This window comes from Hoplias malabaricus, chromosome 16, assembly GCF_029633855.1.
Source record: "Hoplias malabaricus isolate fHopMal1 chromosome 16, fHopMal1.hap1, whole genome shotgun sequence".
Lineage (NCBI taxonomy): Eukaryota > Metazoa > Chordata > Actinopteri > Characiformes > Erythrinidae > Hoplias > Hoplias malabaricus.
Window position 1 is genome coordinate 16196613 of NC_089815.1, and position 13343 is coordinate 16209955.

At 39.8% G+C, this 13343-nt stretch overlaps 1 protein-coding gene across 1 annotated transcript; it reads left to right on the plus strand.

Annotated features, from left to right (window-relative positions):
* Nucleotides 1-1012: 1012 nt before the first annotated feature.
* Nucleotides 1013-8880, plus strand: tal1 (T-cell acute lymphocytic leukemia 1; the record flags this gene model as incomplete). Its single annotated transcript, XM_066647030.1, has 3 exons — nucleotides 1013-1584; nucleotides 3326-3447; nucleotides 6338-8880. Coding segments are annotated over 3 exons (1122 nt in total), but the record flags the coding sequence as incomplete, so codon positions are not given.
* Between the last annotated feature and the right edge of the window lie 4463 nt (nucleotides 8881-13343).

Consider the following 13343-nt stretch of genomic DNA (forward strand, 5'->3'; position numbering starts at 1 on the left):
GTATTCGTCTTAAAAGATATTTAGTTTGTTATGGACTCAGAAGATATATTCTTCTGTTGTTTTGGTTCCATTGGTTCTGTGCGGATAGATGTTGCTGGATGTTGGATGTAACTAAGTTGCAGGACTTTACAGGAAACTGATAATGTAAACGGGGCCTGTAAAGCAGGCATATATCAACATCTCTCTGAGAGGGAAACACTGGCAAACTAGTATTATATATACAAGTATACAATCTTAAAAAGTAAGGTGCCAAAAAAGGTTCTTTGAGCAATGCCATAGCAGCTTCCATGAAGAAGCCTTTTTGCTAATACGTTTAAACGGGTAAAGAACCTTAAAATCGAGTGATGGATTTTTAATCCTTCAAGAGGTTCTTCACCCTCACGTCTCTTAAACACACATGGTTCTTTATGGAACCAAAAGTGGGTCTTCTATGGCATTGCTCAAAGAAGCCCCTGTAGCACCTTTATAGCAGCTTTATTTTGAAGAGTGTACTACACACTTAAAAATTATGGTTTGGCAAGGGTTCTTTAGTAACGAAAATGGTTCTATATAGAACCCTGAACACGTGAAGAACGTTTCGCACGATAAAAGGGTTCTTTGCATTTTGAAGGGATTCTTCAGATTGATATAGCACCATTTCTAAACCGCTTTTTAAATGTAAAAACATGACATTTTCAGGGTTTATTTTCTTTACTAATGAATTCTTGAAGAACTACCATTTTAATGCGTATTTATCCAAAACCACTGACACAAAAAGCCCCATTCTGCCAAATGTTGTCGTTTCGGCCATTGTTATAAATTGTAAACGAGCTGGATTTTCCAAATCTGGACACATTTTATTTACTCTCATTCTATTGGTTTTTAGCCATTAAATAGTTCTCTGCAGAGTAACCCCCACCCACCCTTCTCTCTGTTCAAGGTAGTCCGTCAAGAGGCGCGTGGCTCAAGGATTTCTTTCTATTTTTTCTTTTTAAAATTTCGCTTTTCCAAATTTTAAATCCTGCTGCCTTTTTTGGACTCTGAAGCGATGATGGAGAAACCGAAGCGCGAGGAGGTGGAGGAGGAGGAAGAAGAAGAAGAAGCAGAAGAGGAAGAAGAGGAAGAGAAAGAAGAAGAGGATGAAGAAGGGGAAGAGGAGGACGAAGAGGAAGAGGGCTGCGAGAGACAGGAAGGCACGAGGACGGCGAGGAAGAGGAGGAAGAGGAAGAGGAGGAAGAGCGCCAGCTGCGTCATCCTGCAGAGAGGAGGGAGAGTGGGAGGAGTCTTTGGGACAACGGGCGGGGCAACGGAAACGGTGGGTGGGGTCTTAAGCGTAGCTGGTATTAAAGGAGAGGTTTTGGATGAGGACAGCAGGCTCCAGTGTGAGAGCCGCGCTCCTCCAGGCTCTAGTCTTGATCCTCTGCACTACTCTCCTCTTCATCCTCCTCCACCTCATCCAGCTGCTCCAGCTGTTAACGCACCGCTGCTGCTGCTGCTGCCCCGCTCAGAGCCACGCACAGCGCGGATGGTGCAGCTGAGTCCGGCCGCTCTGCCCCCAGCGAGGGCGCTGCTCTACGGAACCATGGCGCAGCCACTTGGACACAGGTGAGAGAGAGAGAGAGAAAGAGAGAGAGATTTACTCTGATCATTGTTTTGGTGATTAGATTTTGTTATATAGTGATTAGTGTGTGTATTTGTGTGTATGTGTGTGTGTGTGTGTGTGTGTGTGTGTGCGTGTGTGTGAAGGCCATTGATGATGTTGGTTAGGGGTTGGTTTAGAATTTAGATGATGGGTCTGAATGTCAAATTAGAGTTTGCATAGGGGTTCAATTTAAGATAATGGTTTTGGGGATTAGAAACTAGGGTTTAGATGATGGATTTGGGGTTTACAAGTTAGGGTTTAGATGTTATGGTTTAGATGATGGGTTTGGGGTTTAGGTGTTAGAGTATAGATGATGTATTAGGGATTGGGTAAGGTTGGTTAATGGAATATAGAGCAGTGGGATATGATCAGGATGGTTTGGGGTTCAGGTGATCTTTGGAATGGGGTGTAGATGATGATCAGGGGTTTAGATGATGTTTGGAGTGGGGTATAGATGATGATCAGGGGTTTAGATGATGTTTGGAGTGGGGTGTAGATGATGATCAGGGGTTTAGATGATGTTTGGAGTGGGGTGTAGATGATGATCAGGGGTTTAGATGATGTTTGGAGTGGGGTGTAGATGATGATCAGGGGTTTAGATGATGTTTGGAGTGGGGTGTAGATGATGATCAGGGGTTTAGATGATGTTTGGAGTGGGGTGTAGATGATGATCAGGGGTTTAGATGATGTTTGGAGTGGGGTGTAGATGATGATCAGGGGTTTAGATGATGTTTGGAGTGGGGTGTAGATGATGATCAGGGGTTTAGATGATGTTTGGAATGGGGTGTAGATGATGATCTGGGGTTTGGGTTTAGACAATGATGGGTTTGGGGTATAAATGAATATGAGTTTGGGATTTAGATGATGGGTTTATGGCATAGATGATGATGGTTTAGGATTTAGAATGATGGGTTTAAATTTTTTAGTTTTGAAGATGATGATGAGCTTGAGTTTTAGATGATGGCTTTACAGTTTAGACAATGACAGGTTTGGGATTTTGAGAATGATGCTTTATAGTTTAGATTCTATGTTTGAGGTTTATATGATGGGTTTGGGGTTTAGATGGTGAGGGGTTTGGGATTTAGATGATGAGGGGTTTGGGGTATAGGGTTTGCAGGGAGATGATCTAATTTTGGGTCCCTGCTGTCATAATCAATGGGTTTTGATGCTTATTCTTCTTCCTTATTCTTATCATTCTTGTTTATGGTGCATGGTAGTATCTGATATTTATGTTTATCTTTTAGCTGATGTGCATTTACATTCTGAAGAGATTTATGTCTGGAATAAGGTGTGGTTTTTTTTCTAATTGTTGGATATTCTCCCTCCTGTTGTCCAATACATAAATGCATTTTTTTTTCACACATCCATATTTCTGACTTCAGCTTTTGCACCATCTGTCCTTACCATCTTTCAGATTTAGGTTCATTCTTTAAGACTGTTGTGTCTGGTGCAGTTTGTGAGCTGAGGTATTGCATAAGCTCACATTCTCAGCTAAATCAGAACAATGACTGTTTATAAAAATATTAATACATTTCCAAAAGCATTTAGGAAATCTGCAGTGCTTTCCCTGTGACTATGTCAAGATTACATTGCTTTTGTATCTGCATTGTGTAGGGAAAAATACTCAGGCATAAATGAACCATAATTAGGTGTCACATGTATCTGTTCTTATAATTTAAAAGCTTTTCCCCTTTTCCTCTGCAGTGGCTTTGCTGGAGAAGCGGAGCAGTATGGGATGTATCCCAGCCATCGGGTGAAGCGCAGACCAGCGCCGTATGAGATTGAGATCAACGATGGTAGGACAATTTTAGATCTTTCAAAGTATGGTAAGCCACTCTTTGGCTGTGACTTCTCTTCTCCTCATTTATTCTCTGAGGCAGACACATCTCCATCCCTCCATTTCTGCCTCTTTCCATCTGATCCATCAACACAGCCATTACACAGCAAGAGAGCTTCTGCATAATAACGAAAATGGGCTGAACTGGAGACGAGCTCCACAATCTTCTTTCAAAATATATTTACAGTACACAAAAAAAAAAAAAAATCATAAGGCAAATTGTATACAATTAATAAAGAACATGAACATAGAAAATTCCCAGTTCCACCTTTTGAAATATTTCCAGTTTCATTCATTGTTTTATTCATCATTTTATAGTCACTTATTTACAGTCTATATTTACTGTTATAGTTTGTTATTATGCAATTGCATAGTAGTAGTGGGTTTAGTACTCATTTTTAATATAACACAAGATATTTAGCAGTGGCAAGATTTAAGGCTTGTGCTCTAAGCATTGTTGCCTTGAGAGTGAAATGATGGTCTGAGACAAAGAGAGGTATAGAGAAGAATCAGAAGAGTGAGCCGCTGCTGGGTCGAGCCCCAAAGGCACAGTGTGTGTGGCACCGATAGCTGCTGGTGTCCCATCAAAATGCAAATAGGAGGCAGAGTGCTTTGGCTGAGTGTTGAGACGAGAGCAAAGGATTAGAAAAGGTTACAGGGACACCAAGCATGAACTATGATGTGTAGAAAGTTTAAAATGTAAAATATGTATGTAATATGTAAATGTAATACTGCCATATGGGCCCACCGTGCATAAATATAGCCACTTACTTTCAAGTAAAGGTACATTATCCTGTAATTTAAAAACATGTCCTTGCTAAGTTGCCCACCGTTGCATTAAGGCAGTGCTGTATGCGTGACAGAGCCGGTTCTGTTCCAAAAGAGCTGTCTGGGATGAGAAATGAGCTTGAATAATTGAATGTAAAATGCCGTAGATAATAGAAAGGTTAATTAATTCTTTGCTAAATAGGTTGAGATAAAAGGCTTATCTATCAGTGAGCTGGAGGATGGAAGCACCAGAGGTGTGTTCGCCAAGCAAGGTCCTGTTAAAGCAGCCAAGCATTCAGAGACAAGCTGCTGTAAAAGATGCTGATTTGTTACATAAGTTATAATAAAGTAATGGGCTAAAGGAACAGTCACGAGGATTCAGCTGAACTGGGTTCAGAGTGAGTCATGTACTTTAATTCTTTAACTTTACAGGTGTCTACATTCTAAAGATTATTACTTAGAATTAAAACGTATTACATTTTAATCTGCATGGGAAAATGTATTATTATTATTATTATTATTATTATTATATTTTAGGAGTGATTAATGGACGACTAGTCTTGGCATGTCTAGGAATGCTAAAGAGTTAGAGAATAAGATATGTTCAATCTAGCACTCGTCCTGGACTTCCACACATATTAAATAGAGCAAATCATTTATTAGTTGGATTAGGTTTGTTAAAACAGGTAAGAACCCCTAAAGTGTGCTTCACACACTTTCTAAATAAAGCTGAGCTAGACATTTAATTCTTGATTTTTATTTTAAATCCTCTTAAGCAAGTCTAGAATGTGCAATCTTCACTCCTATAACACAGTAATAACATTGGAATAAGAAACTAAACCAAGATAAAGAGTGAGAATGGCTGTTTTTGTTGCAGGATTAATCATGAATCTGGACTTTTGTGTATGAATGGAGGAAGGACTTGTATTTGTAAACATCAATTAAAAAAACTGGGCAAAAACATGAAAAACGAGAAGGATTAGTTGGTGGATTTTCTGGATGTAAGGAAATTTAAATGAAGCAAGAAAAGCTAAATAATTTGTCAAATTCAATTCTAAATGAGATTTTGTGTGTTCAGCATTGTGTACTGGAGGTAAATGCATTAAGAAATTGATCTAACACACTGTAATGACAGACAGGCAGATCAATTAAAAATGACATATAACATGACTGTAGATTAATGGGGGTGGGGTGTAAATGTTTGGGCCCTATGTTAAGCTCAAATGGATTGGACATTTTAATTCTCATCATGTGTATGACTACGAATAGTATAATACAATAAAATGTTATATATAAAAGGGCTGGTCAATTAATCAAAAATTAATTGAAACATCAAATCGTCATAATCTATAGTCTATATCGATTATATAAGTTATTTTGACCTTTTTTGTTTTGTTCTGTTACCTCCCCACTGTGTGTTCATGTACTGCACCTTTAAAACCAGCTATCAAGCTGTTGTCACATGATTCTGCTCCTATCTGCCACATTGAAGCAACCTAAACTCCTAAGCAGACCACGCTGAGCAGCTTGCACCAAAGAAAACAATGTCTGTGGATTGGATGTGCTGTGTTTTGACTATGATAATACGATACTGAACAAAAAGAAGTCAAATGTAAACGCTGAGAAAAACAGCGACCAAAGCACAATCACACCAAATATAAACAGTGCAAATAATTATAATCGTGGTACAATTAATCGTGATATTGGTTTGCGGTCATATCGCCCAGCACTAATATATTTCCAAAACATGTATTTCCATATATGTTCTCAAAAACAACAACAACAACAAAAACATAATTCGAACACAGCAGCTGTCCTTCCGTGTGAAATTTTCATTTTCACGATGAACGGACCAATATTAATGCTCTTGAATTTCTTTGAATACAATTTTTACATTGATTTCCATTGACAGTTAAGATTTTTTTCCTTCTTCTTCATTATTATTATTATTATTATTATTATTCCTCGCGACCTGGAAATGGATTAAGCTGCAAAGAAAATGATTATGATTATTATTTCGATGATTATTAATATTATTATTATGATTATCTGAAGTGAGAATGTGGGAATGGCTGTTTCTGAACCTTTTGCCTTTGCTCATTCCTCGACAGGTTCTCAGCCCAAGATCGTCCGGAGGATCTTCACCAACAGCCGCGAGCGCTGGAGGCAGCAGAACGTCAACGGCGCATTCGCCGAGCTCCGGAAGCTCATCCCCACACACCCGCCGGACAAGAAGCTCAGCAAGAATGAGATCCTGCGCCTGGCCATGAAGTACATCAACTTCCTGGCCAAGCTGCTAAACGATCAGGACGACGTAATGGTGGGTGGCGAGGGCGGTCCGCGTGGTCGCGAAGCTCGGGACGCCGGCCTAGTCAGAGACGACCTGCTGCAGGACATGCTGAGCCCAAACTCCAGCTGCGGAAGCCTGCTGGATGGAGACGGCAGTCCTGAGAGCTTCACTGAGGAGCAGGACTCTTCACCTGCAGGACGCGCCCTGCACCACCCCCCACTGCCTCTCGATGGAAGCAACCAGCGATGACTACGGAGGTTATATCTCTGACTTATACTGCAGTTTTTTCTGTGATGCATTGAATCTTTAGGCGATGATTCAGTGCATCAAAAAGGGAAAAAAATCTCACCATTGGATTAGCTTTGATGTTTTTTTAATCCTTTTGGTACGATTCCAAATCATTTTGAACTGAATACGCAAATGCGACTGGTGGATTTTTTTACGTGCAAAAATATCAACACGACTAAAAAGTATAGTATTACAGTAAATTCCAATTGATTCAAACAATGATGCAGTTGAATTGCCACCTTCAGATCAATGCACAACGCATTTTGAGTAAGAGATGCTGGATGAAGAGACTGGGCACTGAAGGCCGGACACCATGTCCGTGGAAGGCTAATGGATCTGCGGTTATCTTCATGTTTGCGTGCGGATATGACACATTCGTCCCCAACTTATTTCTTTACATATCATGAGCTAGCTATATCCCTCTCTGGACGCTGCCCCCTATGGGTAAACATTGGTACAGGAGGGGAATCAGAACAATGGTAGGTTTAGTTCTTTGCTGCTGCAGTCACTCAAAGATAAGCAAATACCCAACTGGGATTTTAAACATGAAGCAAAGAAAGATTAAACGATACCAGAAGTATCATTTTTTCTCTCTCTCTCTCAGAATGGTACCTTTTCTAGATTTCATTCCCCATTTGATCAGGTACACTTGATAACCATGCTGTTAAGATGCTGTCCTTGGATGCTGTAGAATAATATCTCAGGCATCAAGCTATTCATTCCCATTTAACATGACTGCTTCATGTGCAGGAGATTTAAGAAGCATTAAATATTGAGACATCTGGTTATAATCACCAACACTGTGGACAATTCAAAGAAGTGAGCATTTCACATCAAACAACGTTAGATAACTTTAAGGGATATATTATGCAGAACAACATGGACTTGGCAAACAGATGGAATTCCCCAATTGTGGGTGAGTTGGAGTACAGTGTTTTAAATTTTAGCTGAAAAGTATGAGCATTAGAATGGGACAGACTCTTTTGCATTACATTTCGGTTGGAGACTGTTAAAACTATTTCTGTACATAATAGGGCCATGCCCAGGGAGTTAGTGATCATCCTATAATAGCCACAAAATGGCTGCTTCTCAAAGCCCAGGCCGCTGCCAAGGTAGTGTTCATGGTTGTGGCGCGGAAATACCAACATCAGTTCCAAAAAGGTTGGCACGCTGTATTGAGAATAAAACCAGAAAGCAGCAACTGCTACGTCAGTGTGTTACAGACATCAATTTCAGAAGTATACAGTTTTATATATAATTTTTTAAAATCACAGTTTCACATATTGTGTCAATTTCTTTGGAATTGGGTTTATAAAAAAACTCCTTGAAGAAGGAGCTGTTTCACGGAAACCAATCCACTAATCTAAATACGTTTTGTGTTTATTATTGTTGTACCTGCACAGTGAACGGTGGGCAACCAAAGGGTCAGGCCCTCGCAGTCAAGGGAAAGGTGCATTTCTAGGCTGTGTTAGGAGGATCCTTCTGATTGGAACGTGAACAATGCTAAGTATGCCAGCTTACCTTAGCTGCAGCCTTGGCTTTGGGACGCAGTTAATGAGGGCTATTTGGAGAAAATAACTGCCATTTTGTGAATGGCATTTGAGTATTACTTCATTATTTGATAAAAAATGTGCGAGCACACACACACCCACACCCCCCCCCCCACACACAAAGACATATGAAAGGGAGAGGTGCTGTGACAGTAAGAGGTACAAGAATGATGCTCGGAGTGTACATAACAAAATGAAATAATGTAGTAGATCTGTATCTAAAGCTGAACCCCACACATTTGTACTGTTCCTTTTCATCGTGATTATGGTACAATGAGTTTATCAGCACCATCTCCTCTCTTTCGTTCCTCCCCTCCAGTAAGTGTTTTATCACTGTATTTGACTTTTTTGGTCTGCTTTTTTTTTTAGCAGACTTGAGTAACCAGTCTTGGTACCTTTAATTAACACCTCTTTATTTGTGTATTGATGAACGACAACAAAATGTTATTTTAATGTGATATTTAGTAGGAAAACCTTTGTTGTAAGGTGAAAATGAAATCTATCTATAAATATATGCAAGGTTATATCTTACAGAATTTTATAGAAAATTAAATAAAAAAAAAATCAATCAAACCTGAAAGCGTGTGCTTTGGTTCTGTGTTTGTTTCTGTGTGTGAAGTGTCTTCAAGAGCAGAACACTTAACTGTGTAATTGAAAAGAAAAAAAGAGAGATAAAGCCTATCACAGATGTTTTTAATTAAGTGCCTTTTATAGTTTGAATCTGTTAATGAGGGCTACAACCTGTTTCATTTCTCAGTTATGTCACTTCAGGTTCACTAATCAGCTAAGGACTGTGTGTGTGTGTGTGTGTGTGTGTGTGTGTGTGTGTGTGTGTGTGTTGTACTGAGGTTTGTACTCATTCTAATGTCCTCAACATGAGTGCGATGTTCTCGTTTGCACAACAGCAATTCTATTATTTCATTGCATAGTGGATTTAATATTTTTAGTGGTGAAATGAATTATTAAGTATTGCACATTACAATGTATTTACAAGTGTTCAGTGTGTTGGCAGCAGGTTTGCATGTGTAACTTGCAAAACTTGCAGGTTTGTTTCTCTCATATACCACATTCATAACATTTTTTGTTTAATTATATATATATATATTTAAGATAAATAGTAATAAATAACAGGACCTAAATACATTAGAGAATAATTTACACTGAACAATCACTAGATTAGGAACACCTACCTTGTATCTACACTCAGTGTCCATTTTATCAGCCCCACTGACCATACAGGAGCATTGTAGTAATTGTAGATCTACAATTACAGACTGTAGTCCACATGTTTCTCTGCTTACTTTCATATCCCCATTTTACAACTGCTCTTCATTGGTCAGGGCCCCGGCACCACTACCTCAGAGCAGGTTTGATTTGGGTGGTGGCTCATTCTCAGGGAATATATTTATTTATATTTGGTGACGAATCCCGGTTCTGTCAACTGCCATGTTAGAGGACGGAGGCCTCGTGGTAAGCGCTTCAATCCTGGTTTTGCTGTGGAGTGATACACTGCCCCAACTGCTGGTTTGATGATTTGGGGAACCATTTCATATGACAGTCAGTCACCCATAGCAATCAAAAGAGGGACACTAGAAGCTCGGTGATGTGTTGCCTTTTATAGCATGGCTTCAAGCTGGCATTCTTCAAGAGGATAAAGCTTGCACACAAGGATTTCCATGGAACGTCTCCGGCAGATTGCAACATTTCGCTGGCCTGACAGGTCACCAGATTTATCGCCAATCAAGCATTTATGGGACCAGTTGAGGCACCAGCGTAAGCAACCTATGACTGTGCAGGATCTACAGGCCCAGCTTCAACATCTGTGGACATATGTTCAGCAGGACGCCTTATGGAACCTGTACACCTTCGTGCTCAACCGTGTCTCATCTGGTGGCCCAACAGGGAACTGGAGCCTCCTTTCAATTGTACAGTTTTCCCCAATAATGTAATTCTTTGGCTCTAATATTGTAATCAATTACAAATGTTGTCATTACATTCAAAACATCCATCCATCCATCCATTATCTGTAACCACTTATCCAATTCAGGGTCGCGGGGGGTCCAGAGCCTACCTGGAATCATCAGGCGCAAGGCGGGATTACACCCTGGAGGGGACGCCAGTCCTTCACAGGGCAACACAGACACACACACATTCACTCACACACTCACACCTACGGACACTTTTGAGTTGCCAATCCACCTGCAACGTGTGTTTTTGGACTGTGGGAGGAAACCGGAGACATTCAAAACAGAAAAAGTTTAATTAGATTCCATCACACACCCCCACACACATCAATGAGCCAAAACATTAAAGCCACTAACAGGTAAATATTGAGAATTTCCTTACAGCTGCAGTGTCAAAGGGTGGGATGTATTGTACACAGTGCAGTCATATCATTATTACCACCTCTTTGTTTCTACAGTCACTGTCCATTCTCTCTGCTTCACTGACCACACAGGAGTATTTTGTAGTTCTGCAATTACAGACTGTAGTCCGTCTATTGCTCTGAATACTTTGTTAGCCGCCTTTCACTTCGCTCTTCAATGGTCATGACCCCAAGAGGATCACCACAGAGCAGGTATGAGTTGGGTGGTGTTACTGTGGTGGTAATGTGTTAGTGTGTGTTTCACTGGTATGAGCGTATCAGAGTTGTAAGGCCCGCAGTGTCACTGCTGGACTAAAATTAGTCCACTAACCAAAAATTCCCAGCAAACAGCACTCTGTGTCCACTGATGAGCTACTGTCTCTGATTTACATCTACAAGGCAGACCAACAAGGCAATTGTGTCTAACAGAGTGGACAGTGAGTAGTAGTGTTTAACTCCAGCACTGCTGTGTCTGATCCACTTGTGCCAGCACAACACACACAGACAACCACCACATCTGTGTCACTGAGTACTGAGAATGATCCACCGCCCAAATTATACCTGCTCTGTGGGGGTCCTGACCACTGAAGCACAAGGTGAAATGGGGACAACAAAGCAACAGGTGGACTACATTCTATAATTGTTAAAATGCTCCTGTATGGTGAGTTGAGCTGAAAAATGGGCAATGATTGTAGACACAAGGAGATGGCCAAAATATTATGAATGGAGTGTGAATATGTAAGTGAAGTACCCATCCTGACCCCAGTTTACTGCAGTAAGCTTCCTGGGGCAATGGAAGAAGCTAGCCTGGTCTGACGAATCACAATTTCATTTATATCTTATGGATAGCTGGATATTTATGAAACCAGGTATCACTATGTGGAGAAAGTACTCCAAACAATGAACCGAGAAAATATTGCTCTATTCCTGCTCAATAGGCAGGCAATGTAGACTTATTTTTGCTGATTCAGATTACTTGAGGGGCACATATCTCCAAATTTGGGAGACAGCTAACTGCATGAAAGTAAACACAGACAAAAGTGCTAAAAAATAAACAAATCAAACAGTGTATAAAAACGTACACTTTAGCCACAGACATACCATTCCACTTTAAAAGAAGTGCATCTTTTACATTAAGCTTCTGAATGTAAACAAACCAGAGAAAACAGCATTTTCCCACAATCGTAGACATTCCTTTTAAGATGGATGTTAATTTTGTTTACTCCTACTTAATCCATGTTATAAATACTATATGAATATATATGACCAAGTAATCTCATATAATGCATACACCAAACAGCCATAACAATAAAATGACCATCTTGCATCTACATTTGTTGTTCATTTTATCAGCTCCATTTTGCATAGAGATATTATAGCCATTATATTATAGATATTGGAGACGTTACAGTTCTACAATTACAGACTGGAGTCCCTCTATTGCATACTTTGTTAGCCCTTTTATATATTGTTTTTCCAATAGTCAAAACCCACATAAAACCTCCAGAATGCAGAAATTATTTGGGTGGCAGACCATTCCTCAGGACTGCAGAGATATTGAGACGGGGGTGGTGGGTTAGTGTATGTTGTGCTGGTACAGGTGGATCCAACACAGCAGTGTGGCAGGAGTTTTTAAAGCGTATCCACTCTCTGTCCACTAGAAACATCTTCTATCTTGGTCAACCTTTAAGATGCAAAGCGAGAGAAAGTAATGTTCACCGGATGCTGCCAATAGGCTGCTGCTGGCTGGATATTATTTAACGGTCTAATTTCATTCTAGCAGAGACACTGCTGTGTTTTCAAAGGGTGAAATGGGACAAACAAATTTGAAGAGCAACAATTAGATCAACTGTAATTGTAAACCTAAAATGAGAAGCTGATAAAACGGACAATAAGAGAAACAAGGAAGTGGTTTTAATGTTTTGGTTGAGCAGTGTATATTAAACATATATTCTGCATTTAATTAATTATGCAATATGTACAAATACTGTGCAAAATCTTAGGCAGCTATAAATATTGTGATTATATTATGAAGGGATGTAAATTATAAGTGGGTTTTTGTGAAGTAAAAAAATCATAGATGTTTCTGTGCATCCTTCCTACACTGAAGTTCTCATGGACTACTAACTATTATCACCAGTAGATTGACCAGAGGAGGATGGGTCACCCCTTGTGAGCCTTGGTTCCTCCCAAGGTTTCTTCCTCAGCTGGGGGAGTTTTTCCTTGCCACTGTCGCCCCTGGCTTGCTCACTTGAGGGTTTTACATTTGTTTTTACATTTCATGTCAAATCTTTGTCTTACTGGAATTCTGTGAAGCTGCTTTGTGACAACATCAGTTGTGAAAAGCGCTATATAAATAAATTTGATTTGATTTGATTTGAAGACAAGGCAATAATATGGGTCTGAAAGGATGTGTAGCAGTCAAGAAGCCATTACTGGAAAAAAAGTGATGAAATGAAAATATATAAAGAATGTTAAAATTTACTAGTATTCTCAGCACAATAGGCTTGTAATAAAACACAATAATCTGACACTGGAAAAGATTAAAAGCAACACATTGTTTCCAGGCTCAAAAGTGAGGAACTTCACAAACACAAAAGAACAATGAGCTGAGTGAGGTTCCA